The 27,819-nt window shown below is 50.2% G+C and overlaps 1 protein-coding gene across 1 annotated transcript in view; it reads left to right on the forward strand.

Annotated features, from left to right (window-relative positions):
- Nucleotides 1-13,502: 13,502 nt before the first annotated feature.
- Nucleotides 13,503-27,819, forward strand: part of GPR26 (G protein-coupled receptor 26) — a 31,043-nt gene continuing 16,726 nt past the window's right edge. The window contains exons 1-2 of the mRNA XM_002821235.5: nt 13,503-14,223; nt 21,928-22,041. Of these exons, the coding sequence (XP_002821281.1) occupies nt 13,556-14,223; nt 21,928-22,041 (782 nt within the window). The 5' untranslated portion in view covers nt 13,503-13,555. The remainder of the gene's footprint in view (nt 14,224-21,927; nt 22,042-27,819) is intronic.

Raw genomic sequence — 27,819 nt, forward strand, 5'->3', positions numbered from 1 at the left:
GTTTTGTGCTGACGTTGCCGCAAGATCTGGTGCTGGCAAAGATGTTGCAAAGATAAGTCTGATCTCAGGTACAGAAGGGCTTTGGCAAGAACCCTACTTTCTCAAGCCCACAGACCCCATCTCCCTTCCCAAATCTGGCTGGTAAACCTACATTTTCTTATATGTTGCTGGTGCTTTAGATTAAATTTTCTCAGAAGGTAGCGATGGTGGAGTGGGAAGAGTAGACAGAGCATTAAACCCCATCTCTGCCACTTGCTACCTGTGTCACTTAAACTCTATTAGGTTTCTCACCTGTGAGATGGATATAATAACACCAAACTGTCTTCTTTTGCTAGAAAATACTTGCAGTGGTCTTACTAATACTTATAAATGTTTTATATTATTAAGAGATGAATACTAGAAGACCAGTATTTGGAAAATCCTGAGTGCAATGCAGGAGTCCCTGGAACGTGTGGGCCACCTGCCTCTTCATTCAATAGGAAGCCTCAGTCCTGACCCATTCATTTGGGTTCTGGATGCTGCTTGGCAATAAGAAGCCCAAGGGGCAGGGCACAGTGGCTCATGCCTGTAATCCCAGCACTTTGGGAGGCCAAGGTGGGAGGATCACTTGAGTTCAAGAGTTTGAGACCAGTCTCGGCAACATGGTGAAAGCTTGCCCCTAAAAAAAAAAAAAAAAAAAAATTAGCCAGGTGGCCACCTGTATTTCCAGCTATTCAGGAGGCTGAGGTGAGAGAATCACTTGAGCCTGGGAGGTGGAGGTGGACACCTGAGCCTGGGAGGTGGAGGTGGAAGTGAGCCAAGATTACATCAGCTCACCATAACCTGGGCAACAGAGCCAAACCCTGTTGAAAGGAAAGGAAAGGAAAGGAAAGGAAAGGAAAGGAAAGGAAAGGAAAGGAAAGGAAAGGGGGAAGGGGGTATGAGGAAGGGGAAGAGGGAAGGTGGAAGAGGGGAGGGGAGGGAGAGGGGGAGGGGGAAGAGGAGGAAGGGAAGGGAAGGGAGTGAACAAATAAATAGAGAATAAAATTTACAAAACCATGGTGCATAGAATAACATAAAAACATAACATACCTAGAGATAAAAGGGAGAAATGTAAGGCTGAAAATGACAAATATTGCTGAGAAGAATTAAAGGAGCTCTAAATAAATGAAAAGATGTACCATGTTCATGGAATGAAAAACTCAATATTGTTAAGATGGCACATTTTCCCAAATGTATCTATGAATTCAGTGCCATCCAGTCAAAATTTCAGCATGTTTTTAAAATTTGTAAGCCAATTATAAAAATTATATGGAAAGTTAGAGAACCTAGAATAATGAAAACTATTTTGAAAAAGAAGAATAAAATTGAAGAACTCCTGTACCCTTATTTTGGCACTTGGAGATCCCACTAAGGGGTCTGATGCTGATATTTATTTTAAGGCGATTATTTTAAGACTTACTACAAAGAAAATGTAATCAAAACAGGATAGATTGATGTCAAGATATAAAAAGAGATAGAACACAGTAAATAGTGCAAAAATAGAATCTCTCTTATATAGTCAGTGATTTTTTACAAAGCCCCCAAAGTTATTTAATGTAGAAAAAAAATCTGTTCAACAAAACTAGATATCAAATGGAAAAAAATGGACCTTAACCTTACCTCACCATCATACACAAAAATCAATTTGAATGAATTCTTTGCCTAAATATGAAAGTTAAAACTATAAAACTTCTAGTAGAAAACATATCTTTGCCAATTTGGGATAAGAAAATTTTTCTTAGCAGAACAAAGAATCATAAAAATATAGATTGGACTTCACAAATATTAAAAAGTTCTGCTCATCAAAAGACATCATTAAGAAAAGAAATATGTAAGCCACAGATTAGGAGAGTATTTAGAACACATATATCTAATAAATTACTTATATCCAAAATATATTTTAAAACTCAATAAGTGAAAGATAACCTACTTTAATGCTGGTTGCATTGTAAAATTGTACAGACATTTTGGAAAACTGGCATTTTCTTATAAAGTTAAATATATATGTAGGTATTTACTAAAAAAAAAAAAAACCTAAAACATATGTATATTTAAAAAGTAGTGGAAGAGGGCCAGGTGCAGTGGCTCATTCCTATAATCCTAGCACTTTAGGAGGCTGAGGCGGGCAGATCACAAGGTCAGAAGTTCAAGACCAGCCTGGCCAACATAGTGAAACCCCATCTCTACTAAAAATACAAAAATTAGCCAGGTGTGGTGGTGGGTGTCTGTAGTCCCAGCTACTTGGGAGGCTGAGGCAGGAGAATCGCTTGAATCCAGGAGGCAGAGGTTGCAGTGAGCTAAGATTGCGCCATTGCACTCCAACCTGGGTGACACAGCCAGATTCTGTCGCGAAAAAAAAAAAAAAGCAGTGGGAGAATGTCCAAAAAAAAGCTTCATTCAGAATGTTCGCAAATTGGATATAACACAGATGTTCATCAACAGGAAAATAGCTAAAAACAAACAAACAAACAAAACAACCCTGTGGTATATTTATACAATACAGTTCTGCTCAACAAGAGAAAGGAATGAACTGCTAAAATACACAACAGCATGGACACACAAAAGATATTATGCTGAGTTAAAGAAGCTTGATGTAAAAGAGCACACACCGTATGGTTCCATTCAAATGAAGTTCTAGAATTTGCAAAATTAATCTACAATGATAGAAAGCAGAACTCTACAGTTAGCTGGGGAAGATGAGATGTGGACTGCCTGGAAAGGGGCATGAGGGGGTTTTCTGGGGTGATAGAAACATTCTGTATCTTAATAGGCGTGTGAGTTACTTGGAAGATGTGTTTATCAAAACTCATCAAATAGTATACTTAGGATTTTTACTTTTCACTATGTAAATCCTACCTTGCTAAGAAAACATTTCTTACAATAAAGAAACAATTTGAATCTGCACAGAGGGAAAATATGCCTCTACTCTCAGAGCCATGAAGAGCCAGAACAGAACGACTCAGGTGGTCTGACTACTGGACTGCATCACCAACAGGGGAGGCGGGGCTGCCAGGAGCAGAAAGGAAGGGGAGGTGGGGTGGGCAGGATCAAGGCTTCCGTTCCCATCTGGCTAGGCCAGGCCCTGCATCACCTCCTGGTGGAACCTCCAAGTGTCAACACCACAACTTGTTGGAATGGTGAGCTTCTGAGGCTGACAAGTGATATTTGAGAATGCATAGTCAGGCTACAGTTAGAGAGAGGCACCAGATGAGCTTGGCAATCCCCTTTCTGTAACAGGCTCCCTCTAACCTCTCTGCCATGAGTTTGGTTTTCCATAAAGTGCCCTGAATAGTCATGCAAAATAAAGAAATGACCTTTTTTGCTTTCCAAATCTTGCTAAGCCCCGAAGAGTTGAGTCACTTAGTGAAAGAGACATATGCCTGCCTTGGTTTCCCTGCGTACCTATACCAATTTGCATAAGAAAACATCACTTCGAGGCTACTAACCAGACTTGAGCTTTTTTCTCTTTCTTGCACACACTCAGACACATCCACACATATGCACTGCCCCTGTCCCCAGCAGACTTACAAGTAGGCTGTCTCCCTGAATGCATGTACAGAGTGGGGCCTGAAATGCATAGGCTCTTTATGCATGATGAGGGCCAAAAGCTGAGCCCAGTGACTGTTCCCAGCAGTGCGGCCAGAGAAGAGTGAATCCTCCTCCATACGTCTACCCACACAGACCTCCGAAGCAAAAGTGATGCATGGGCTTCATCTGCCACTGCAGCGGAAGGGATTTAATTTCAGCTATATGGGGGAAGGAAGGCCCTAAGATGCCTGTCTCTGTTTCCTTTTACTGGCCCATTTCCCCTTATCCAAGTTCCTTGTGTGGCATCTTCAAGGGGCCTAAATTGACCAGTGAAATCACCTCATCCACCCACCTCATTTCGCAGGTGGAGAATCTGAGTTACAAAAGCAGAAGGAATTGCCCAAAGGCATGTGATCAACTAGGGTCACTGACTAGACCAGCATCCCGAACTCCTGGTTTGCAGTCCAGGGTGATGTCTGCTACACGATGCTGCCAGCCCACAGTCTCTTTTCCATCAGAGAAGGTGGCTTATTCCCATTAAAAAGTACTGGAAGGTGGCACCTAGGCTATGGGCTTCCCCAGTGGTCTGCTGGGGGCTCCCCACCAGGACTGTTTTTCCAGTCCTGGCGTGAGGGCACAATTAGAGAAGCTTCAGAATCACCAGTAAAGGGAGGTTCTCCCCTTTAGTTGTTCACTGAGAACATAGTCACAGAGGTACAGATTATGGTTGCCAGGAAGCCCAGTGGAGTCAGATTAAGTCAGGCCACACATACCACTGAGAGCAGCCTGGTGTGTGTTCCATGTCGTGTAGGTTACAGGAGGATGGACAGAGGAAGTGGAAGGCATAGTTTTGAAATATTCTGGCTGGGCACCATGGCTCATGCTTGTAAACTCAGCACTTTGGGAGGCTGAGGTGGGCGGATCATCTGAGGTTGGGAGTTTGAGACCAGCCTGACCAACATGGAGAAACCCCCACCTCTACTAAAAATATAAAATTAGCCAGGTGTGATGGTGCATGCCTGTAATCCCAGCTACTCGGGAGGCTGAGGCAGGAGAATTGCTTGAACCCAGGAGGCGGAGGTTGTGATGAGCCAATCACGCCATTACACTCCAGCCTGGGCAACAAGAGCGAAACTCCGTCTCAAAAAAAAAAATCTTTATTTCAAAATGATGAGACAGTATAGTTCAGCGATTAAAAGCATGGCCTTTGGAATCCAACAGACCTGGATGTTGCCTCTCACTGTATATGTAGCCATGAACCCCACTTTCTGAGCCTGTAAATGGAAAGGAACAGTTATCCCAGCATCTACTCAGTGAACAGTACCTGAGGATGGCTTGCTTTGAAGATCTAGTTTCAGAACTCAGGAGACACAACACCCAGAGGCCAGCTCTGGGCCTTCACAGCCAGTGAATATAATTTTTTTATTTCTTTTCTTTTTTGTAGAGTCAGAGTCTCACTCTGTTGCCCAGGCAGGAGTGCAGTGGTAATGACAGCTCACTGCAGCCTCTAACTTCTATGCTCAAGAGATCCTCCTGCTTCAGCCTCTCCAGTAGCTGCGACTATAGGCATGCACCACCGCACCTGGCTGTGTTAGTCAGGGTTCTCTAGAAGGACAGGACTAATAGGATAGATGTATATATGAAAGAGGGTTTATTAAGGAGTATTGACTAACACGATCACAAGGTGAAGTCTCACAATAGGCCATCTGCAATCTGAGGAGCAAGGAAGCCAGTCCAAGTCCCAAAACCTCAAAAGTAGGGAAGCCAATAATACATCCTTCAGCCTGTGTCCAAAGGCCTGAAAGCCCCTGGCAAACCACTGGTGTAAGTCTAAGAATCCAAAAGCTGAAGAACTTGGAGTCTGATATTTAAGGGCAGGAAGCATCCAGCACAAGAGAAAGATGAAGGCCGAAGACTCAGCCAGTCTAGTCCTTCCATGTTCCTCTGCCTGCTTTTATCCTAGCCACGCTGGCAGTTGATTAGATGGTGCTCACCCAGATTGAGGGTGGGTCTGCCTCTCCCAGTCCTGACCCAAATGTTAATCTCCTTTGTCAGCACCCTCACAGACGCGCCCAGGAACAATACTTTGCATCCTTCAATCCAGTGAAGTTAACACTCAATATTAATCATCACACTGGCTAATTAAAAAAAAAAAAATTTTTTAAGACAGGGTCTTGCAGTGTTACCCAGGCTTGTCTTGAACTTCTGGTCCCAAGCAATCCTCCCACCTCAGCTTCCCAAACTGGGGTTACAGGTGTGAGCCTATACGCTTGGCCCCAGTGTTGCTTTTTAATTTCTTTTTGTGTAGACTGGGTCTTGCTCAGCTGGGCGCGGTGGCTCACACCTGTAATCCCAGAACTTTGGGAGGCTGAGGCGGGGGGATCATGAGGTCAGGAGATCGAGACCATCCTGGCTAACACACGGTGAAACCCTGTCTCTACTAAAAATAAAAAATAAAAATAAAAAATAGCCGGGAGTGGTGGCGGGCGCCTGTAGTACCAGCTACTCCGGAGGCTGAGGAGGGAGAATGGCGTGAACCCGGGAGGCGGAGCTCACAGCGAGCTGAGATCGCACCACTGCACTCCAGCTTGGGCGACAGAGCAAGACTCTGTCTCAAAAAAAAAAAAAAAAAAAAAAGAGAGAGAGAGATTGAGACTGGGTCTGGGTCTTGCTATATAGCCGAAGCTCTTCCTGGGCTTAAGCAATCCTCCTGCCTCAGCCTCCAAAAGTGCTGGGATTGTTACAGGCATGAGCCACCTCTCAGGGCCCAGTGTTCTTTTTTTTTTTTTTTTTTTTTTTTTTTTTTTTTTTTTTAGACAAAGTCTTGCTCTTGTTGCCCAGGCTGGAGTGCAATGGCACAATCTCAGCTCACCGCAACCTCCGCCTCTCGGGTTCAAGCGATTCTCCTGCCTCAGCCTCCCAAGTAGCTGGGATTACAGGCTCCTGCCACCACGCCTGGCACTTTTTGTATTTTTAGTAGAGACGGGGTTTCGCCATGTTGGCCAGGCTGGTCTCAAACTCCTGACCTCAGGCGGTCCGCCCACCTCGGCCTCCCAAAGTGCTGGGATTATAGGCGTGAGCCACCGCGCCCGCCCCTCAGTGTTCTTGAAAGTGATCAGAGGGCGGGAGGATGAGTGGGAGGAGAGGAGCTGTCCACTATCCCAGTGCTGACCTGCTGAGAACTCCATCCTGAGCAGGACCCTGCAGGCTTGCAACCACTCAGGCCCCCTGGTAAATTTCTAGGCTGTGGTTGTGGGTGAGTGGGGGCTGGAGTGGGACAAAGAACTGGGAGAAATAGCTTTCCTGAAGGCTCCAGTCCTGGGAATACAAGACAAGCTCCACTGCCTCACTCCAGCTCAGAGGCAGGAAATGAACAGGGCCAGACATCTTTAGAAGGCAGTTTAAACCCAGAGAAGCTGTTGTTCATGAACCGGTTCAATGCCTCGCAGTCTAACACTAAGGAAGATCAATCACACACTTCTCTGCTCCTGGAATCAGCCTGCATTGCAAATAAAGAAGCTGCTGCCACCACAGACACATTTAATGGATTTTCAAAGCAAGGTGCAAACTCACTGGCTGGCTGTGTGCCTGTGAGTTCAGTGGAGAGGAATGGCTTTGAGTCAGGTAGACTCTAGCTGAACTGCAACTCTTTCTATTTGTCCAACTGTGGGGCAACTGTGGTGTAGGTGATGAAGTCCTTGGCTGAGGGAGGACCTGTGTTCTCATCTCAGATCTGCCATAGGGCATCTGTGAGACCTTAAGCAAGCTGCTTGGTTGCAAGTTTCTGACACTCAGTCCATAATCAGGGTAATTATCCCTATCCCATGAATGATAAGGGGAGAAATGAATTTAATGTGCTTAGCAGAAGGTCTAGTCCACAGCGAGCCCTCAGATAGACACTGACTTTATATACTATTCAGCAGGCATTCAGTCCAAGCATTCGGTTTGGGAAGAGAGTTAGAGGAGAGAAGAATGGGAGTGATGGGCATTTGGGCATCATCCGGAAAGACGGGGAGAACCAAACCTGGGCATTAGAACAGAGTCAGCATGTTTATAAACATAGGCTTGGGTCCACATCACCTCCCTCATCAGCTCTGGCCCCCTGGGAATGCTGCTTAACCTCTTTGAATCTCAGTTTCCTCATTTGTATGATGGGGTAACTAAAGTATCTCCAGTAAAGGGCTGCCATGAAACTTACAAGAGATAAAGCAAGGGATCCTAGCAAACCTTCAATAGATGTTGCTCAGCTTTCTGAGTCCCTTCAGACAGTGGGGCCTCAGCTTCTTCTAAAAGATCATCAGCTGACACTTCCAGGCAGTAGGCTTCCTCTTCTCTCTGGCTGGGCCCTCCGTCTGGCCTATGGGGCCTGGGCCAGCCAGAGACTCAGGAGTGGCGAAGGCCCTGTCTAGCAAGCCAATTCTTGTCCTATCTGATAATGAGCAAGTGAGCTGGAGGCTCAATGGTGCTGTTGGACTTTGCTTTCATGATTCGGCTTACCCCACTTGAGGACTGGGCCAGGGGTGTGCATAAACAGCTTTCCTGGGGGCAGGGACCACCTGTCTGATAGTAGTAGCAGAGAGACCATTAGACAGCAGTCAGGATCCTGAGTTCCAGGCCCTGGTCTGCCACATGTTCTTATGCAATGAACATTCCCTGTAGGGTTTCAGAATTCTTATCTGTGTGTCATTCCTACAACTCCCAGGGTTCTACAAGAATCCCATGAAGAATCAGATTTGTAAAAGCTTTAAAAATAGAGAACTGCTGGTGGGCCAAGGTGGAGAGACTAGAAGGGACCTATCCCCAGAATGACTGGATGCTGCAGGTCCTGCAGTTATCATCTGAATGGGACTGACCTTCCTGTCCAGCCTGGCATTGGGCTGGCATCCACAGTTTGCATCCAGAGTTTGCCAATGCTCTTTCTTCCTGCTTTTCTACAGACCTATGTTATGCTCAAGAGCCACAACCACATGCCAGGCTTCAGGTTCCAGGCATTTGTTCAGGCACTTCCTTTCCCACGGAATGCCAGGCCCTGGTCCCACTCCACTTGCAGAGCTCCAGATTCCCCCAAGGGATGTGCTCTCTGTGTCCATGGCACTTTTACAGAACTTCCCTTGGGGCATTGGTGACATTCTGGTTTGTGTTCAGTTTATATCAATATTTCATCTCTTTCTAAAGATGGCAGTGGAAAGGATCACTGCAGTCTGCAACCTCTCATTGGAGTGTGTACTCAGGCACATGCATGGATTAAAGACAGTAGCACAGTGGAAATAACAATGGATTTGAATCCTGACTCTTCATCAGTTCATTTTATTCTATCTGTTGGTGCCTACTTGGAGTGACCTTAAACAAATGTGGACCTCTCTGAGTCTCAGCTCCTTCACTTGTCAAGATGGAATCATGATATTTATGCCGCAGGGTTGCTGCAGGATAGGCGATGACGTGCACACCCATCTGCCTTTACCATAGTTCTGTTTTGAGCTCTCCCTTGGGTACCAGTTACAGCATTTAGTGATTCACATTGACTCTGTCACGAACATTCCATTGCTGCTGACTTCCCTCCAGCTTGAAGGAGCAAGCCATGCAGATCCAGCCACAGCGTGTTCTCCTGGTGGGCACACTCCAGGCCTTGTTGCCCCTGGTCAGGTGGGATCAATCATTGTGGCTTTTCATGGAGGTGCAGTGAGGACTTGTATCAAGGCCTGGATAGGGACGTGCATCTCCCCTCCTTGCTGAGTGTGATCTCACTGCCAATTGGTGTCTGGGGCCATGTTGGAACCTGTGTTTGGGGAGGCTCAGCCTGGCTGAAGCTAACAGGATTGGGGGCCTGGTTACTATGGGATATCAGCTCCCCCCGCCAAACCATGGTCCAACTGAAGGCAGGAAATTTTGCTTAAAACTAGAGGAAAATGAGCTCAGTTTCTTTAGGAAACTGAGTTAATATATTCTGAGTGTCTTTCTGGCATTTTAACCTTTCAATGTTGCCTTTAGGAATTCAGAAAGCAAATGATCTTTAAAATATGTGAGAGGGTATATGAATGTGTGTGTGTGTGTGTGCATGTGTGTGTGTTCATTGGTTTATTGATGTTGGACCTAGTTACCAAGTCACCAACATCAGTTTGGTGTTGCAAAATTGAGATACTTTTAAGTTACAGTCCAAGGACACCTTCCTGAGAAGGTGGCTGAGGACCTCTGGAGTGTGCAGAAAGAGCCAAGCCATGGAGCTAGAGGTACTGGCTTCATCCCTCACCAACTCTGTCACTTAACTTCTTTGAGTCTTTGGGTTCTCATCTGGAAAACGTGGGGCAGCAATAAAAGCTTTTCTTCCTGTCTTTGTTGCAAGAACTAAATAAAGTATGGTAATGTTTGGACATGTTTTATAAACTCCAATGTGCTAGGAGAATATTAATTGACATGTTATATTGTCAATATAAATATAAATAAATATTTATATAAAGATATAAAAATATAAATGGGATCCCGTGTGTCTAGAGTCTCTGATGAGGCTTCAGTGAGTGCCTCCAGGCCAGAACATCAGGTCATGGTTGGAGGATGTGCCCAGGTGACTGTTTCGCATCCAGTGGCTTACCCTGACCATTTCTCATAGAGCACACGCCTGAGAGCATGACCACAGACCACCCTCACCAGAACTACCTAAGGAGCTCATGAAAATGCAGACTTCCAGACCTTCTGATTTGGAAACCCCAGGGGGTGTGACCCAGGAATCAAACTCTTTAACCAGCACCCCAGGCTTACCAGGTGACTCTGATACACACAAAAGTGTAACAATCACAGATCCAATAGTGATCCCAAAACAGTGGCTGATTTACTCCACAGACAGTACTTGGGCACTTTCTTAGTCTATTTTGTGCTGATATAACAGAATACCTGAGACTTGGTAATTTGTAATGAATAGAAATTTATTGTTCATGGTTCTGGAGGCTGGGAAGTCCAAAATTCAGGGGCTGGCATATGATGAGGGACTTCTTGCTACATCATCCCCTGGCAGAAAGTGGAAGAGCAGAGGGAGGGAGACACACAGGGAGAGAGAGAGAGACAGAGAGAAAGGGGGGGTGGCAAACTCATCCTTTAATAAGGAACCCATTCCCATGATAATGGCACTAATCCACTTATGAAGGCAGTGCCTCCATGAGTCAAACACCTCCCATTGGGACCCACCTCCCAATACTGTTGCATTGGGGGTCAAGTTTGCAACACATGAACTTTGGGGGACACATTCAAACAATAGCACAAATAGCTCCTATCTCCTGCCAGGAGCTATTTGTAGGGGACACTTCCTTGGCCGCAGGAGAGACACACAGATGAACAGCGTCCTCTGCTGTCATATACCAGGTATTTAATGAGACATGTAGCCAACACTAAAATCTGTAGGCTACATGAGGGGGCCAAGGGATGATGATATTGCTAGCATTCTGCCCTGTTTCCTTCTCTGGGAAGCAAAGCTAAACATACACATTACCTTATGTAGTCATCACCATAGCTCTGAAAGGTAAATAAGAAAACCTAGCCTCAGGGATGTTGAGTAACTTGCCCAGGGTCCTATGAAATCAGTGAGTGGTGTGTTGTTAAATGTTTAACCACAGGCTGGGGTGGGAGAAGCCCTGATTTATGGAGTTTGCTGATTTCTATAATGCAAAAACTCTCATTGTGGTGGATTTTAAGCAACCAACATGCTGTCACTGAAGCAGAGATGGAGAGAGATGCCCATAATGGGCCCTTGTGAGCTGGTGTGAGCTGGCTTCAGAACTCCACTGTCTGCAGCTGTCAGTCACTCAAATAACTGTCAATGAGTGTCATCTGTGGACACACAGAGAAGAGAGGGAATCTTGTTTCTGCCCTCCTGACACCTCATTTCATGAGCATTTAATAAAGTTTGGATGTTTGTCCCCTCCAAATCTCATGTTGAAACATAATCCCCAATGTTGGAGGTAGGCCCTGGTGGGAGGCAAAGGCGACTGGATAATGGGGGCAGAGCCCTCATGAATGGGTTGGCACCATCCTGAATGACTTCTTAGTCCATGAGAGATATGGTGGTTTAAAAGCCTGGGACCTCCCCATTCTCTTTCTTGCTTTCACTCTTGCCATGTGACATGCCTGCTCCCACTTTGCCTTTTGCCATGATTAGAAGCTTCCTGAGGCCCTCATCAGAAGCTGAGCAGATGTTGGAGCCATGATTGCATACCTTGCGGAATCATGAGCCAATTCAACCTCTTTTCTTCATCAATTACCCAATCTCAGGTATTCCTTTACAGCAAAGAAAAATGGCACAATACAGCATCTACAATGTGCTTGGTACTATGTGAAGGAGATAATTAAGTATAATGAGGTCTCTACCTTCATGGGGTAGAGTCAACCACATCCTTGCTTGGCTTACTTTATCTAGTGGCTTGAGGCCCAGGAATGTCCAGTCACCACTGGCCACACCAGGAGGCTCCAGGATAGGGCAGTCTATGTCCAGGACAGGGACCTGAGGTTGCTGACATGGTGCAGGGGGTTACTGCAGGGCAGCGTCTCACAGAGTTGAAGGGAGCTGCAGGGGCTCTGAGAGCTGCCCCTGTCTGTCCATCCCCACCCCTTCCCCACAGAGTCTTGGTTGAGAACAGAAGGGCCACAGTCCCTGCACACTTTCCTGAGGGGAGGCAGGGGTCCCCTGTGTCCAGGGTCTCTGTGGCTTGGACCATGCCTGCCGCCTGATACCCTCCCCATTTTCTGAAGAGTTCTGGCACCTTATATCAGGCAGGTCCCTCATAAACCAGAATATGCTGCCTCACCAGTCTCGGGGCAGAGGGGTGTGTGGCTTCAGGGCTGCAGGAGGCAGCTGCTGGAACTTGGAGCAGGACAGCAGAGTATCCACCACACCAGGGCTGCTGTCTAGGCTGGTTATGGACAGCCTGGCCTGCCCAGGTGGGAGCAGTCAGGGTCAGAAAAGGCCTCTCCCAGCTGGAGAGATGCCCAAGGGATGTTACAGAGAGCCTCGGGGTCCCTGCAGCAGGCTTAGGATTCAGCCGAAGCTCTGGCTGTAGGGCGAGGGAAAGAAGGCACTGAGAATCGAGTAACCTCAGTCATGTAGCAGCTGTTCTTGGGACAGGCAGGCTGGGACACTCACGTCAAGGACTGCCAGGATGGCATGCAGGCGGGGACAGGTGGCACTGGGGCGTGAAGGTGTCCAGGCATCCCTTCCTTTTCTCAGAGAGATTTCCTTGACTCAGCCTGTCTTTGACACACACGGGGGGATGGAGGATGATGGGGGAAGGGAGCCACAGTGAGCCAATCACCCTGCACTGGAGCCTTCAGGGCTGGTTCCCTCCGAGCCTGTGTGAGTGTGTGTGCGCAAGTGTGTCTGTGTGTGCACCAGTGGGGATTCCTGTGATAGAAGCAGCCAGATTCCAGAGACAGAGAGAAGAGGAGGGGGAAGAACAAGAGGGGGGAGAAAATTGGGGTGGGAGAGACAGACGGAGACAACAGCGCGGGGGGCGGGGAGAGGGAGAGAGGTGGAGGGGAGAGCAGAGAGAGAGAGCGAGCCAGAGAGCAGAGAGGGAGGAAGAGAGAAAGCAAGAGAGCGGGAGGGTGCGCGGAGCGGAGCGGAGACAGAGCTCGCGGGCAAGGGGTGAGAGCGGGAGGAAGCAGAGGCAGAGGCAGAGCGGGGGCGCAGGTGCCTGCAACCCAGGATCCCGGGGCGCTAAAGACTTCGGGTTCGACCGCACGCTCAGTCGCTGGCTCCAGAGGGGCTGCTGGGGGCCGGGGTTCACTGCCGCGCGCCAGGTGCCTGCCCGTGAGGCGGCGCGGGGCTCCCGGGTGGCTGCGCGCCCAGACGCCTGCCCGGGAGGCTGCCTGAGGCTCCGGGGTGGCCGCGCGCCCTCCGGGGAGCCATGGCGGCTGGGGCCGGGGGTCGCCGGGCGGCGGCGGCGCGGAGGGGCTGAGCCGGCCGCGGGCTGCGCCATGGCGGCGCCGGGTTGCGGGCCCTGAGCGCCGGCGCGGGGCGCGCACCATGAACTCGTGGGACGCAGGCCTGGCGGGGCTACTGGTGGGCACGATGGGCGTCTCGCTGCTGTCCAACGCGCTGGTGCTGCTCTGCCTGCTGCACAGCGCGGACATCCGCCGTCAGGCACCGGCGCTCTTCACCCTGAACCTCACGTGCGGGAACCTGCTGTGCACCGTGGTCAACATGCCGCTCACGCTGGCCGGCGTCGTGGCGCAGCGGCAGCCGGCGGGCGACCGCCTGTGCCGCCTGGCTGCCTTCCTCGACACCTTCCTGGCTGCCAACTCCATGCTCAGCATGGCTGCGCTCAGCATCGACCGCTGGGTGGCCGTGGTCTTTCCGCTGAGCTACCGGGCCAAGATGCGCCTCCGCGACGCGGCGCTCATGGTGGCCTACACGTGGCTGCACGCGCTCACCTTCCCAGCCGCCGCGCTTGCCCTGTCCTGGCTCGGCTTCCACCAGCTGTACGCCTCGTGCACGCTGTGCAGCCGGCGGCCGGACGAGCGCCTGCGCTTCGCCGTCTTCACTGGCGCCTTCCACGCTCTCAGCTTCCTGCTCTCCTTCGTCGTGCTCTGCTGCACGTACCTCAAGGTGCTCAAGGTGGCCCGCTTCCATTGCAAGCGCATCGACGTGATCACCATGCAGACGCTCGTGCTGCTCGTGGACCTGCACCCCAGGTGAGCCGAGCCCCGCTAGGGCTCTGGGAACAGCCGCACGGGATCTCGGCCGGAGTGGGAGGTCCCTAGCCCCAGGGGCTCTTTTCCACCGAGACTCTGTTTCTTCTGAGAACACGAGGGTGGGGAGAGCGGCCCAGCTGTGGGGCTTAAGGAGGTGCTTAGGGTATCAGCAAACCAGGGCCACAAAAAATGTGGGTGAGCCAATCTATACATCGGTTTTTGAAGCATCAGGGTAGAAATCACAGACAGTCAGAACTCTGTTGGGCTTCTTCATGTTCATTTTCTGTGTTTGTAGCTTTCACTTTAAATGGCACATGGGAAGTCCGTGGTCTTTGTTCCCTGTTAAAGACCTTCAAAAGTGTTTGATTCTGGCCGAGAGGGCGGCCTCGATGCTTAGGGAGCTCCTTAAGAGCTCTTCAGACCCAAGTGTGTCGCTTCTCTGAGTCTTTCCCTTCTCAGGTGTGTGGCGCTGCCTCTTGTCTCACGACTGTGTGTGTGTGTGTGTGAATTCTGATGGACTCGGGCTGCGTCCTTCCCTGTGGTGGGCCCTGAGGGGTGGGGTGGGGGCTCTTCCTGCCCTCCCCAGAGAGCACTGTCCAATGTCTGCCTGACTTGGTGCCTAGAGGCTCCTGCAGAAGGAGTGTGCCCCAAGGCTCCTGGGGCTGAATCTGCCCCCACCTCCGTCCTCACGCTGGCTGCTGTTCTCAGGAGGGCAGATGGAGCTCGGCAAGCATGGGTACCCTCTGGGAACCCCTGCCATCGCAGGAGCCTGTCAGGGAGAGAAGGAGGGAACTCTTAGCTGCGCTGTCCTGAGCTCACCTCAGCTTTCCCCAGGAGAATAGGAAATCGAGGAGGGAAACAGCTGGCAGCGTCTGGACTCTGCTATTTTACATCCTGTTGTCCCAGGGGAAGGCAGGCTCCCCGCTCTGTGTCCTGGGACCCTAGATAAGGGGGTGCTGGGGTCCAGATGGTGTCACAGGTGAGGCAGGCAGAGAGTTCTGACAGGGCCAGTGAGAGCCTTCCGTGTGAGAGAACTCTGGGAACCCAGGGGAGCCTCCGGGCAGAGGAAGCTCTACCCTCTGGTGGATATGTTCCACACCAGGGTTGAAGGGGACAGGCTTCAACTCAGGCTGAGCATTCTGAGTATTTCCTGCATGAGAGCAGTAACAAGCAGTTCTTGACCTTCACAGTGCCAGCACATTGAAGGGCAAGTGTGCACGTGTTCATTGTCCCCCTGAGCACAGCCATTCCTGATTGCACACTGGACCAATCTTCCAGCCACAGAATCCCCACAGATTCAGGAACAGAATGTACATGTGAGTGACTGAGAGCACATAGATACCAGAACATGTAAATGTGGGAGCTCCACGCACAATCTCATGTGTTCACACATAAACTGTATACGTACCAAACAGCTGGCCATGTGTACACAGGTTTACAGGAGTGGCATGAGTGCATTCTGCCACAAAGACATACATTGGCTGTCACAGCACATGTCTCTGCATGGTTCAGTGTCCTTCAAGGAAATATTTGCAGCCACAATTGCAGAGCTATTGCCCTTTCCGTGACTCAGAGCTGAGAGGCTCTTCCTTAGACGGTGCATCCTTAGCGCTTGGGTTGGGACTGCTCTTAGAAGATGTAGGGCAATGTTTAACTCCCGGGACTAAAGACTCCTAGAGGGGGCCCTCTCACCATGAATCTAACAGCAGAGGAGGGTTGAGCTGGGAGTGGAACCAGTTCTTATTTAGAGCAGTACAAACTGCATTCCCACTCTTCCTCCAACTTCCAGAAGAGGAGGGGCCATGGTTCCTGTTCAGCCTATTTGGGATGTAGGGCCAGCTCCACTCCTGCAAATCCCTCCGGCTGATGCCAGGCCAGACACTGCAGGGAGAGTCCTGGGGTCTCAGGAGTGGAGGCAGCTACTCTGCTTGCCTTCGATCTCCCCTCCATTCCTCTGGGAGGACCTTGATCTCTTCTTAGCCCCAGGCTGCTTTGAAGAGCCCCTGCTCCCAGCACCCTGGGACCCTCCAGGCCCAGTCTCATTGGAGAGAGAAAAGACTTCTGGGGCCGGGGTTGCCATCGGCCAGTGCCAACAGGCCCCCTGGACTAACGCTCCCTGAGGTCATGGAGTAGCGGCAGACCTGATAGCACTGCCTCTTTAGTGAACACAAACTTGTCCTTCTCTGAGGGGTTGATCCCCACCAAGCATGTGGGAGGGACAATGCAGGAGGGGATGACCAGTCCGCAAGAGACCCTGACAGCCAGTCCACCAGCTTCTATCTTGACAGCACTAAACTTTTCCTCCCTACAAATGAGCAAGTACAGAGCTAGCTCAGGGGCTGCCCCGGGTGCCACCAGTCTCAGGCAGTGAGCCTCCCAGGGCCGTTCGGTGCTGAGAGCCTGTAGGACCCGGGAGTGCTGGTCTTGGGCAGCAGGAGCCGGCTTCTCCCTCTGGACAGCCAGGGCAGCAGCCAGAGTCTTTGCTCACTGGAAGTTTTGTCAGCCTCCACACTGATGACCTGCTGGGACTTACTTACAAAGGACCTGTTTTGAGGACCCAGGGTGGCGTTTGTCTTTGTCAGGAAGCTCCTGGTGGTGTCTGCTCTACCTGCAGGATGTTTGGCACCATAAGTAGCAGTCCTCACCCCTTTGCTTCAGCCACCTCCAAAATACCTGGGACCCTCTCTTCTTAATTCAATCTGGGACCCTGGCCCTGGGAAGCATTCCCCACTCCTGCCTTTCTGTGGTGATTTCTTGAGTTACGTTTCTGAAGCAGTTTGGAGTTTCTAATATTTGTTAGACACCTGGTGCTCCACCTGAATGAGCAGCATTCACTTCTCCCAAACCACAGCTGGGGACTAGTTATAGGCAGCCCCTCTCCCTGGTGCTCCCAGGCATGGTAGAGCAGGTGGGCCCCAGGGTGTGGTTGCAGGGACCTTGCTCTTCCCTGACTCACTGGCTTGGCTTAGTGATTTAACAGAAACAGAATGTTGATGATGAGGTCTCAAAGGGAAGCAGTGCCAAACCTAACTGGAGCTTCCTCTGAGGCTGCCCCAGGCTCTGTTGGGTCCCCCAGTGCGTCCTCTGTGTCCTGTGAGCAATGTCTGCAGATGTTGGCTGAGTGGCTGACTCTGGTGGGTGTCAGAATTGTCGCTCAGTAGACAGGAACTACACTGTGCCCTTGACTTTACAGATGAGAAAATGACAGACCCAATTTTCTAAGAGAAGAGAAACACTCGCTTAATTCAACAGATCTAGAAAGTGTCTCAAGCTAAGACTCACACTCAGGTCTGCCCCTAAGATTTATGGATGGAGCAAATAGTGCAAATGGAGGCTCACCAACTGTGTATATAGAAACAGACGTTGTACCTTAAGCTTACAAACTGTTAAATGAAATGTGTTCTGCCCTCCTACCTTTGTGAATATACCTTTATAATGACTGGCAAGGCTGGGTTCACATTTAGAATTCTCAGGCTCCTTGGGGATCAACCTCATATGTGCTGGGAGAGCCGAGCTGGCCCACCTGCCTTGCCTCCCACCCCAGCTCTACCCAGCACCACGAGGGGCCTCCCTTGCACTTTGCACGTTGCACACCCATATTCCATGCACGTGTGTTGCTCACAAACACCACCCCTCAGGCGTCTCGCTGGGCACACAGGTGGCACAGTCTACCCTCAGGAGGGTGGGACCAGGGGAGGTGCCCACACACGTCTTGCAGGCAGGATGAGGACGTTTGGGCAAAGAATTCCATGTTTTAGGCATTTAGAGCTTGGTTTGGAATGGAAGGTGGGGGCTGTGGGTAGGCACATCCCCTTAGCCCTATGAACTCTTTATTGTGTGGGGAGGGATGGGGGACTCTTAATGTGCAGGGCCCAGGGCAGGGGTCCCTCTTGCTGGATTTGACGGCCAGACTGCTTATGCCAGTGTCCTGACCCCAAACTCAGGGCTCTTGCCCTCCATCACTCAGCTTGTTCCCTTGCCTTAAAAGCCAGAAAAACCAATCTGAGTCACTCCCTAAATACTCAGAGCGTGGGCTCTGGCTGGACTTCAGTTGTCTAGCGATCCTTCAGGACCCAGGCCCCTTGTGGAGAGAAGGGAGGTGTCTGTGGATGGAAGGTTTTAGCTGAGATCACCTCGTTGATTGACTTTTCAGATTTTCCCAGAATGTGCCATCCTTTCTGCCCTATGACTGGAGCCGCTGGGGAACATCTCTTCCACCCCACATGTCACAATGCTGGAGGGCCTGTCTCCTTTTGTCTCAAGGAAACTTGTGTCACAGCCTCGGGACCTCCCCCTTCCCCCACTCAGCCACACCAACACACATGCTTGCACTCTGGCTGAACAGTACCTGTCACAATGCTGGAGGGCCTGTCTCCTTTTGTCTCAAGGAAACTGTCATGTCACAGCCTTGGGACCTCCTCCCTCCCCCACTCAGCCACACCGGCACACATGCTCACACTCAGGCTGAACGTACCTGACTGGGTTGCCTCGGGAGAGCTTTGAGCCTCACACCCTCTGCACCATAGATTCTGCCTGCAGGTCTGAGGACTCTGGGTACCACCACCAGGCCCAGGGATGTTTGAGAATGCCTGCCGCTCAGTGATTCTATGGCAGGCAGTGGGGTCTCAGGGAGCCACCCAGAACTCACTCAGGAGACCTGGGAAGAGGCCTGACTCTGTCCTGAACTCGCTCTGTAAACTTGGGCATGTTGTAAACTTCCCAGTCCTCAGTGTTCTCATCTGAATATAAGTAAAATAACAGCTCATAGGGCTGCAAGATTTCAAGGAGCTCAGTTTTGCAAAGCTATGGAGGGGGAAAAATGACAGCAAGCGCAAAGTGATGTTGTTCTGGGAGCGGGTGAGCTGTTCTCATACTGTGCTTAAATAATAATCGTAATAATAAGCAAGAGGGCCGTGATGTTTCCCTCGGAGCCTGGGGACGGCTCTGCCTTGCTCACCTCTTGCCACCTCCCTGTTCTCACCTGGAAAGCAGGAGAGCCCCAGGCAGAGAAGATGGATTCATCCTTTTCTTTTGGAAGATTTCAGGAAATGAGTGACAAGGCTCCCGACTAGGAGCACCAGACTAGAAGTCAGTGACTGGATGCTAGCACCACCTGCACTGTACTCCCTGAGTGGAAAAATCACTCTCTCTTTTGAGCCTCAGTTTCCCCCATCTGTGATCTAGGGTGTGTGGATGAGCTGACCTTTCATACTATACGTGGCTGTGGGGTCTAGCTGGTCTGTCCCAAAGCAGAGGCATGACCGGGTCCATGTGGATGTGAACCCCAGGCACAGCACCCACTGTATAGACACCCTTTGGGCTCCATGGCAGGCCAGGTGCCATTAAGGTTAGGAAACCATGTGCACCAGGTCCCTGGAGGCCCAGAGAGGGTCACAGAGCCAGCATAAGCATCAGGCCTCCTGACTCTTGGTTCACTCTTGCTGTACCTTTGGCACAGTCTCTGGTTACAGCTGTCTCTGTCAAATGCATGGGGCAGGAAGAGAACTTCTGCAGTGGGGGGAGCTCTGTGGTTTTGGAGGTGGTGCACATGGCCCCAGAGTCAGAAGGTCTGGGTTCAGGTCCTGCCATCACCTAGAGTGACGAACCGTCCTGGTTTGCCCAAGGTAGAGGAGGGATTCTCAGATCTGAGCCTTTCCCTTTTAAAACTTGGATAGTCTCCTGCAAACTGTTCAGGAACAGTCCCAGATAAGCTGGAACAATTGGTCAGCCTATCACCACCATTTTCCAACTGTGTGATCTTGGGCCAGTTACTTAATACTTCTGTAATTTATATCTTCTCATCTGAAAAATGAGGACCATGATGATATCAGTCCCTCACTCACATAGATGTTGTGAGTTTTAAATAAATGAATAATTCCCCATCACAGTATCTAGCATGGCACACATATTATAGACTCAAGAAATGTGGGTTGCTAATTAATATTAATTTCTAGAAATTAATTAATAATATTAGTCATGAGTAATACATTTTCAGCCAGGACGAAATCTGTTTGTACCAAGCCCAACTCCAGTTCTCAACTCTTTAAATTCCTGGAAGTGCAGAAGTCAGAGGGAAAAATCTTGGAAGAATTTTAGGAGGCTTCAGTCTAAACTAATATGAAATTGTCCATCTGTGATAGGAAATCTAGTTAAGAGGAGTTTTGATTAAGTATCAAAATCATGAGTCTCCTGGCAGGCAAGGAAGGCTGCCCTGGCATTAGCGATGTACATGAACCTGGCTCATGAATATTCTCTCCACTGCTTGCGTTTTTTTAACAGACTGGCCTATTTTTGGAGCCAGGCCACTGCAGCTCAGACTTGGCACTGCCAAGTTATCTTCACTTCCTGGGCAACTGTGTCCACAGTCTTCTTTCCTGTTCATTTTTGATCCTCTGGAAAGGTCCCACAGCAGAGTGGAGTAGAAACAGGGTTACAGTTAGAGGCACAAGTGGCTCTTGATTCCATCCTCGAAGCTATGTCCTTGATTCCATGGGGACTTGGCAGTCTCTTAGCTTCTTCAAGCTTGGTCCCTGGAGGAACCAAGTGACTCCTTCAATGACCCCATCGTGTGGTGTCCGTAGCTCTAGGCAGGGATGAGGCTGTGGATGGAAGAAGCAGGGTTGAAGACATGGAGGAAAGGAAGCCTCATGACACATACTGTGTGCATGGAGTCCAGGCTGCCCCAGATGTAAAAGACCAGCTTTGAGTCACGCACGAGGGTTCAAATCCTGCCTCCACTTAAGCAAATCATTTGGCCTCACAGAGCTCATGCTTTTCTTTTCTTCTTTTTCTTCTCTTCTTCTTCCTCTTCCTCTTTCTTCTTCTTCTTCTTCTTGTTCCTCTTCTTCTTTTTTGTTGTTGTTGTCATTGTTGAGACAAAGTTTCACTTTTCTTGCCCAGGCTGAAGTGCAATGGCACGGTCTCAGCTCACTGCAACCTCTGCCTCCTGGGTTCAAGTGATTCTCCTGTCTCAGCCTCCAAAGTAGCTGGGATTACAGGAGCCTACCACTGCGCCCGGCTAATTTTTGCATTTTTGGTACAGCCGAGGTTTCACCACGTTGGCCAGGCTGGTCTCAAACTCCCGACCTCAGGTGATCCACCCACTTCGGCCTCTCAAAGTTCTGGGATTACAGATTACTGTGCCTGGCGGAGCTCATGGTTTTCATTGTAAACCAGAGTAGGTTAAAACTTTCCTTGCAGGTAAAACACACCTGCCAGGATTAATTGTGGTAAAGACAAGAATCTGAGATACTACTTAGAGAGTGGGGCACTCTGGAGCCAGCCCATAGCAGATTATCAGTGAATGATATAAGCAATAATAAGAGGTAATGTTTAATGTTTCTTTGTACTGACTTGGGCACTGTGCCGGTGGCTTTGTGTGCTTCACACATGGAATGCATTCCATGCATCTCTGTGCTTTATGCACTTAATTCTCAAAACAGCCTCTTGTAGCATTTTATTACATTATGTGTAATACACTAAAATATATGATGCATATTATTATTTTACACACGAGGACCTTGAGGCTTAGTAATGTCATACTGCTTGCCCAAGGTCAATAGCTACAGCCAAGAATTGACCCTGGGTTTTTCCGACTCCACAGTCAAGTTCTCACGCTAGAGACTGCTGCCTTAGTAAATAGTGCCTCATCCTGACCTAGCAAGGGTGCCCCGTAGTTCACCTTCTCTCCTCTCTCACATGCAGTGTGCGGGAGCGCTGTCTGGAGGAGCAGAAGCGGAGGCGACAGCGAGCCACTAAGAAGATCAGCACCTTCATAGGGACCTTCCTTGTGTGCTTCGCGCCCTATGTGATCACCAGGTGAGCCTGATTGGCAGGTGTGTGGTGGGACTTTGAAGAGCAAGGCAGGGCCCAGTGACCTTTAGCAGTGGCAGCCTCTCTTGGCCACACATTCTTCTGCAGGGTGTGTTGTGGGGGGCAAGAGTGAACTTGCCAGATTTAGTGAACAGGAGGCTGCATGCTTTTCCTCTCCACCCTCGAATTCTTTTGGATTCAACTCAGAACCCAAAGGGTGTGAAAGACTCTCTCCCACTCGATTTCTAAATCACATAATTAAACCCTTTATCCCAGGCTGCCAACCCCCAGGAGGCCCTAAAGAGAAGGAGAAGGTGAGAGAAGACAGAGGGAAACATCTTCCCCAAAACCCAGCTCCCCACATCCTGCTTCACTGCCCACTGAATGCAAGACAGCCCAACCCCCAGGTGTCCCCAGCCTGAACACCCAGGTCAACAGCAAAGCCACCTGCCACCTGCACAGGGAGCAGGTAGCATGCTCTGTGTCCAGCCAGGTGGGCTTACTTGTCTTATGGCTCAGGGGCTCTTCCACTGTTAGGCCAGGTGCTGTGAGGCTTGTCGTGTTCTCTACCAGATATCCAGATCCTCGAGCCAGCCAAGGTTGCCTTGGGTTGTGTATCTCTCAAGCCAGCTTGCTCTAACTGGAGCACTCCCCACATGTGTTAGCCAGAAATATATATTAGTCAATCAGTTTTGTGCACTGAAGGGAAAATAAAAACTCCACAACTTTGCATCTAAAGGGGCTTAACTAGTTGAGAAGTTGACAATAAAAAAGGAACTTTGATGGTTATTAGAAGGTGGATATGGAAGCTTTCATCAAATCTGGGAAGCAGCATCTGTGCAGGGTTTTCTGTGTGTGTGTGTGTGCGCGCGTGTGTGTGTGTGAGAGAGAGAGAGAGAGAGACTCAGAAAAAGAACAGATCCCAGCTGCCAGCAGCCCCCAGCATCCTCAGCTGCAGGAACCAGGAGGGGCACCCCTGCCTCACCATCACTCAGCATCTTGCACACCCCAGTGAGGAGGGGGCCCTGTGGACAGTTCGCCCTGTTTCCTCCCATTTGTCCTTACACTCAGCTGAAGCATGATTCGCTCTGGCCTCTGCCGCTGCTCCCAGTTCTTCTTTCTGCCATCCAGGAGGCTGTGCTCTACTCGCAGGAGCCCCTGTGGGTTGCAGACACTGGGCCTGACTTCCTGGAGACCAGCTCTGCTCTTCTTTTCCCCAGATAGACAACTCTGGGGTGCCTTCCCCTGTCTTTTGTGGCATGCTGCTTTCTCTAGGGGAGATCTAGTTAGCGTGTGTCTCGTTTTGAACGTGGGACCAAGGCCTGTCTGCAGGTCTCTGGATGGGTCTGACTGGAGCAGAACTATTGGTTCTTCTTCCTAAAACTGTCCGCTAGACCTCAGCACCACCGACATTCTATGCCAGATACTTCTTTGATGCCAGGGACATCATGGGGTATTCAGCACCATCCCTGGCCTCTACCCACTGGATGCCAGTAGCACCTGCTAGTGAGGCAGGGGTACCTTTCCAGGTCCTTCTAAATTTTGATAACTAAAAATGTCTTCAGACATCACCAAATGCTCCCTGGAGACCAGAATCACCCCTGGTTGAGAACCACTATCCTAGACCCACCACATCCAGCCAGGAAGCCAGAGCTTACATCATTCAGGGTTTTCCACAAGACACAAAGCCCAGGCAACAGAGGAGAAAGGATTTCTGTTGCTCCCCAAGTGAGGCACGGCAGAGGACTTAGCAGCATGACTCTGGAGTGTGCCTCCCCAGAGCCGAAACCTCAGCTCCCCCACATCCTGCTGCGTGACTTTGAGCCAGTGATGTGGCCTCTCTGGGCCTCCAGAAGGGAGTGTGGTGTTGTGAGTATCTAAGGACAGGGACCATGGAGACATGCGGCACAGGCCTGCGGAGGACATCTGTGGTCTTCAGTCTCCTTCCCTCTGGCACTTACAGCACCATCCACAGTGCCCCTGCCCTGGACTGGCTGCTGCACCAAGAGGGGATTTGATCCAGTGCAGGAACGTGGATCAGACAGGGGGGCACACAGAGCCCCTCCTCTTAGGTCCCAGAAGACGGGCGGCCGTGGGCTAATGAGGTGAATGGGCAGCCTCAGAGGATAGGTGATACGCTCCAACTTCACACTATTGGACTTTTCTCCAGCTTAATTTCATTTCCCAACAACATTTTCCTTTTTTCAAAAAAAATTACAGCTAGGTTCTCTCTAATAGTGCCCAGAAAGTAACGTTTCAGTAAAATGGATGATGATAGATTACAACTCAATATGCTCCCTCCAAATGGATTTGATGCATCTTGGGTTTTAAAAACATTCACAGAACAGTTCATCCTCCATGGGGATGAGCAGCACCTTACCCAGGCGAGAAGCAATGCCCAGGAGACCTCATGAGTACAAAATATGTCTCTGGCAGAAGCCCGTCGGGCCCCACTGCCACCACCCCGGCTGCTCCTGCCTTGGCTTTCTCATGTGTGTGGAGAAGCCATTCTGAGAACACCTCCTAAAATGAGCACACACCCACATTCCAGTCCAGCCCATCTCTAGAGCACCTTTTCTGCGGAGCATAAAAGAATCCCTCCAGCGGAGGCATGGGTTGGTGCGACCCCGGGAGTTCCCCTCTGCTGGGGACATTGACCTCGTAGTCCTCTAACCCAGATGGAGCACTGTGTCATGGGAAAGGCCCAGCCTCCACAGGTTCTGGGGCAGGAATGAGCCCTCATGGCTGGGGCTTCACGGACAAGCCTTGTGAAGTGGGCCTGGCTGTTCAGGGCGACCGTCCAGGGAGAAGGGACAGCATGAGCCAGGTCTAGAGCTGTGCTGTCCAGCACGGGGGCCACCAGCAACAGGTGGCTACAGGGCACTTGAAACATGGCCTGTCCAAATAGATATGCTATAGGTTTAAAAACACACGAGCTCTGAGACTTAGCATGACACACTGTACATATGAAATTAATACATTTTTGGCCCGGGTCAGTAGCTGACACCTGTCATCCCAGGGCTTTGGGAGGCCAAGGTGAGAGGTTTACCTGAGGCCAGGAGTTCGAGACTAGTCGGAGCAACATAGTGAGACCTCTTTCTCTGAAAAAACATTTAAAATAATAACTAGTAATTTTATATAGAATTCATAGTGAAATCATAAAGTTAAATAAAATATGTAATTAAAATTAATTGCACCTGTTTCTATTCACTAGCAGAACATTTCAGGTGACACCCGTGCCTGCCTTCTCTCTCTGTCAGCCCTCACTGGCCTGTGGTCAGGGAAGTCAGGGGTGCGAGGTGTGCCGGTGCCCTGCTCCCCACCCCCTCCTCGTAGATGTTGAGCTGCTCATATCATCCTTCAGTGGCCAGGACCTCCATGTCAGGCACTCTAAGAGGATGCTCAGAACTCCCTCCTCCACCTTTCTCTCCCATCAGGGCCCTGCTCGATGTCAGGGTTTATCTGGGAATGTTTACTGAGCAGTCAAATCAGTGTCTTCCTCCTTGGGGTCAGGAGGCCTGAAGGGAGGAGACATCAGACCCTGAAACAAGGCAGCAGGGAGAGGAGTGCAAGGCAAATAGAGCCTCCTGGTGGGTCCTCCTGCAATCACACCCCTCTTGGAGCCACCTGACCTTGCCAATCCCTCTGCCCCCACATGGCTTCCACAATGTCCAACCAGATGCTTAGTCTTTAGGGTGGCTGGGAGCCCCCCCAGGCACACCCTAATGGGCTTCTGTGAATTTATATTTACTGCACCAGGGGCCATCTGAGCCCCAGCTGTGCATGGGTGCAGCCAGGACCCCATCAAAGCTCAGCTTCCCCTGCCAGGACATGGACTGCCAGGCTGGGCAGGGTGTGGAGAGGGCAGGATTAATCTCACAGCCACCTCCAGGGAGCCTGATGCAAACTCTTCCATCTTCCTCTGAGTCAGGGTTGAGAAACACACATTGCTTGTGAGGAGAAGCCAATCAATGGTAAGGAATAAATAAGATCACCCTGCAAAGCATTCAGCACAGTGTGGACTTATCATCCACTCTGGAATCCGGATCACTGACATTTCCAGTAGCAATTTTTTATTTTTCTGCTGTTCTTTTCAAGATGATTTCCAAGTGTAGACATGACCAGTCTCAGAAGAAGCTGAAGGCAGACCTCTGAAATGTAGTTGAAGATTTAACTTCTTATAGAAAATGAGTCCTTGTGGAGAACCAAAAGCCGTGGGTTTTGGAGGCAAAGGACCCCTGAAGCTATCATGTCATGCAGGAGGGTGAGCTGGTTGCACCATGCAGACCAACTTTAACCCACTGCTGGTGACCAGCAGAGCACTGTGTTGAAAGCAATTCTGAAGCCAGGCTGGGATTAGCGGGAAAGCGGTAGGAATGGCTGGGAGAGGCACGCAAGCTTGAAGTTTTTCTTCGGTTTGCTAACTTGGCTTTACGTTAGAATCGCCTGGAGAGCTTTACATCCAAACCCATATCTGGACCTCACACTGAACCAGTTCAGTTAGACTCCCTTGGTGTGGGGCTGTGCATGGGTGGCTTTAAGGTGCCTCAGGTGATTCTAACGGCCAGTGTGCTGATAGCCATGTCTCTATTGCATCCCAACCCATTTTACTGCTGGAGTAACTGAGGACTGGGGTCAGGGAGTGTTTGAATAATTGCCCAGAGCTACGCATCTAGTTGTCAGTGGAACTGGACTTCCAACCTCATTGGGCTCTCCACCTGCCCCTCAGGCTCTCAGAGGCCTCTGGGGAGTCTTTGCAGACCCAGGTCTCCCCTCCTCTCTTGTGTAGATCTGTGGCTGTGGCATTAAAGCCCATGGCATGCAAAGAGTGCTCCCAGACCCCTTCCCCAGGATCCTCTACCCACTCCCAAGGCAGATCTCCCGAGGCTTGCTGAGCGAGTCATACTCCTGGACTCCCATCAGCCCACTGCACTGCACTGCAGCTGCAATCGTGGACTGCAGCCCTGGGGCAGGCAGAAGCCTGGAAGAACAGCCAGGGGTAGGTCCTGGAAAGTTCTGGAGCTCCATATGGAGGAAGTCACTTCCTTGGCTGCACATACAGGCTCTCTTGACAACAGCAACCCGAGCTGCATCCCTCCAACCTGCCAGGTGCTCAGTGGTGGTGGCCCAGGGGCATTGAGCTCAGCTGCAGCCCCAGCACTAAAGAGGCAACACAGAAGATGTGGCAGGTGTGAACCCTGTTCTGGGTCAGACCCCTGAGATGGGGGACTCCTGGCCTAGATGGGATTAATGGGGACCAGGAGGCAGCCCTTGGGTGGAGCTTGTTTGAGCTAAGAAAGGTATTACTGCAACGGGTTCAGCTGGGTCTGACGTTGCTGTGCCTTCCACAGCACTCCACAGTTTGCTCAGATGTTATTCTACTGGGCCCTACAGCACCCTCAAGGATGGACTGGGTGAGCTATGTGAGCTCCACTCTGCAAATGGGGGCACCAAGGCTCAGAGAGGAAAGAGACTGCACAGGTCATTTAGCTAGAAAGACTCAGGGAACCGGGCAGCCTGAGCCCATCTGCAGATGCCACTGGGCAGCTCCAGGGCCCCCCGGGCAGAAGGATGTCTCCCTTGCATGCAGCACCTCCTCGTTGTTCTCAGCCTTCTCACTGTCCATAGAAATAAAAATCAAAACCCACCGAGGCATTGACAGGCTGATCCCGGGGAATTCAGAAAGGAAAAGTGAAGACAAGCTCTATCTGCTTAACTAATTCAGGAAGGTCCCTTCATTTTTAATCCTGTAAGTCCTCACTCTGTACCTGAAGCTGTACCAGA

Source organism: Pongo abelii, chromosome 8 (assembly GCF_028885655.2).
Source record: "Pongo abelii isolate AG06213 chromosome 8, NHGRI_mPonAbe1-v2.0_pri, whole genome shotgun sequence".
NCBI lineage: Eukaryota > Metazoa > Chordata > Mammalia > Primates > Hominidae > Pongo > Pongo abelii.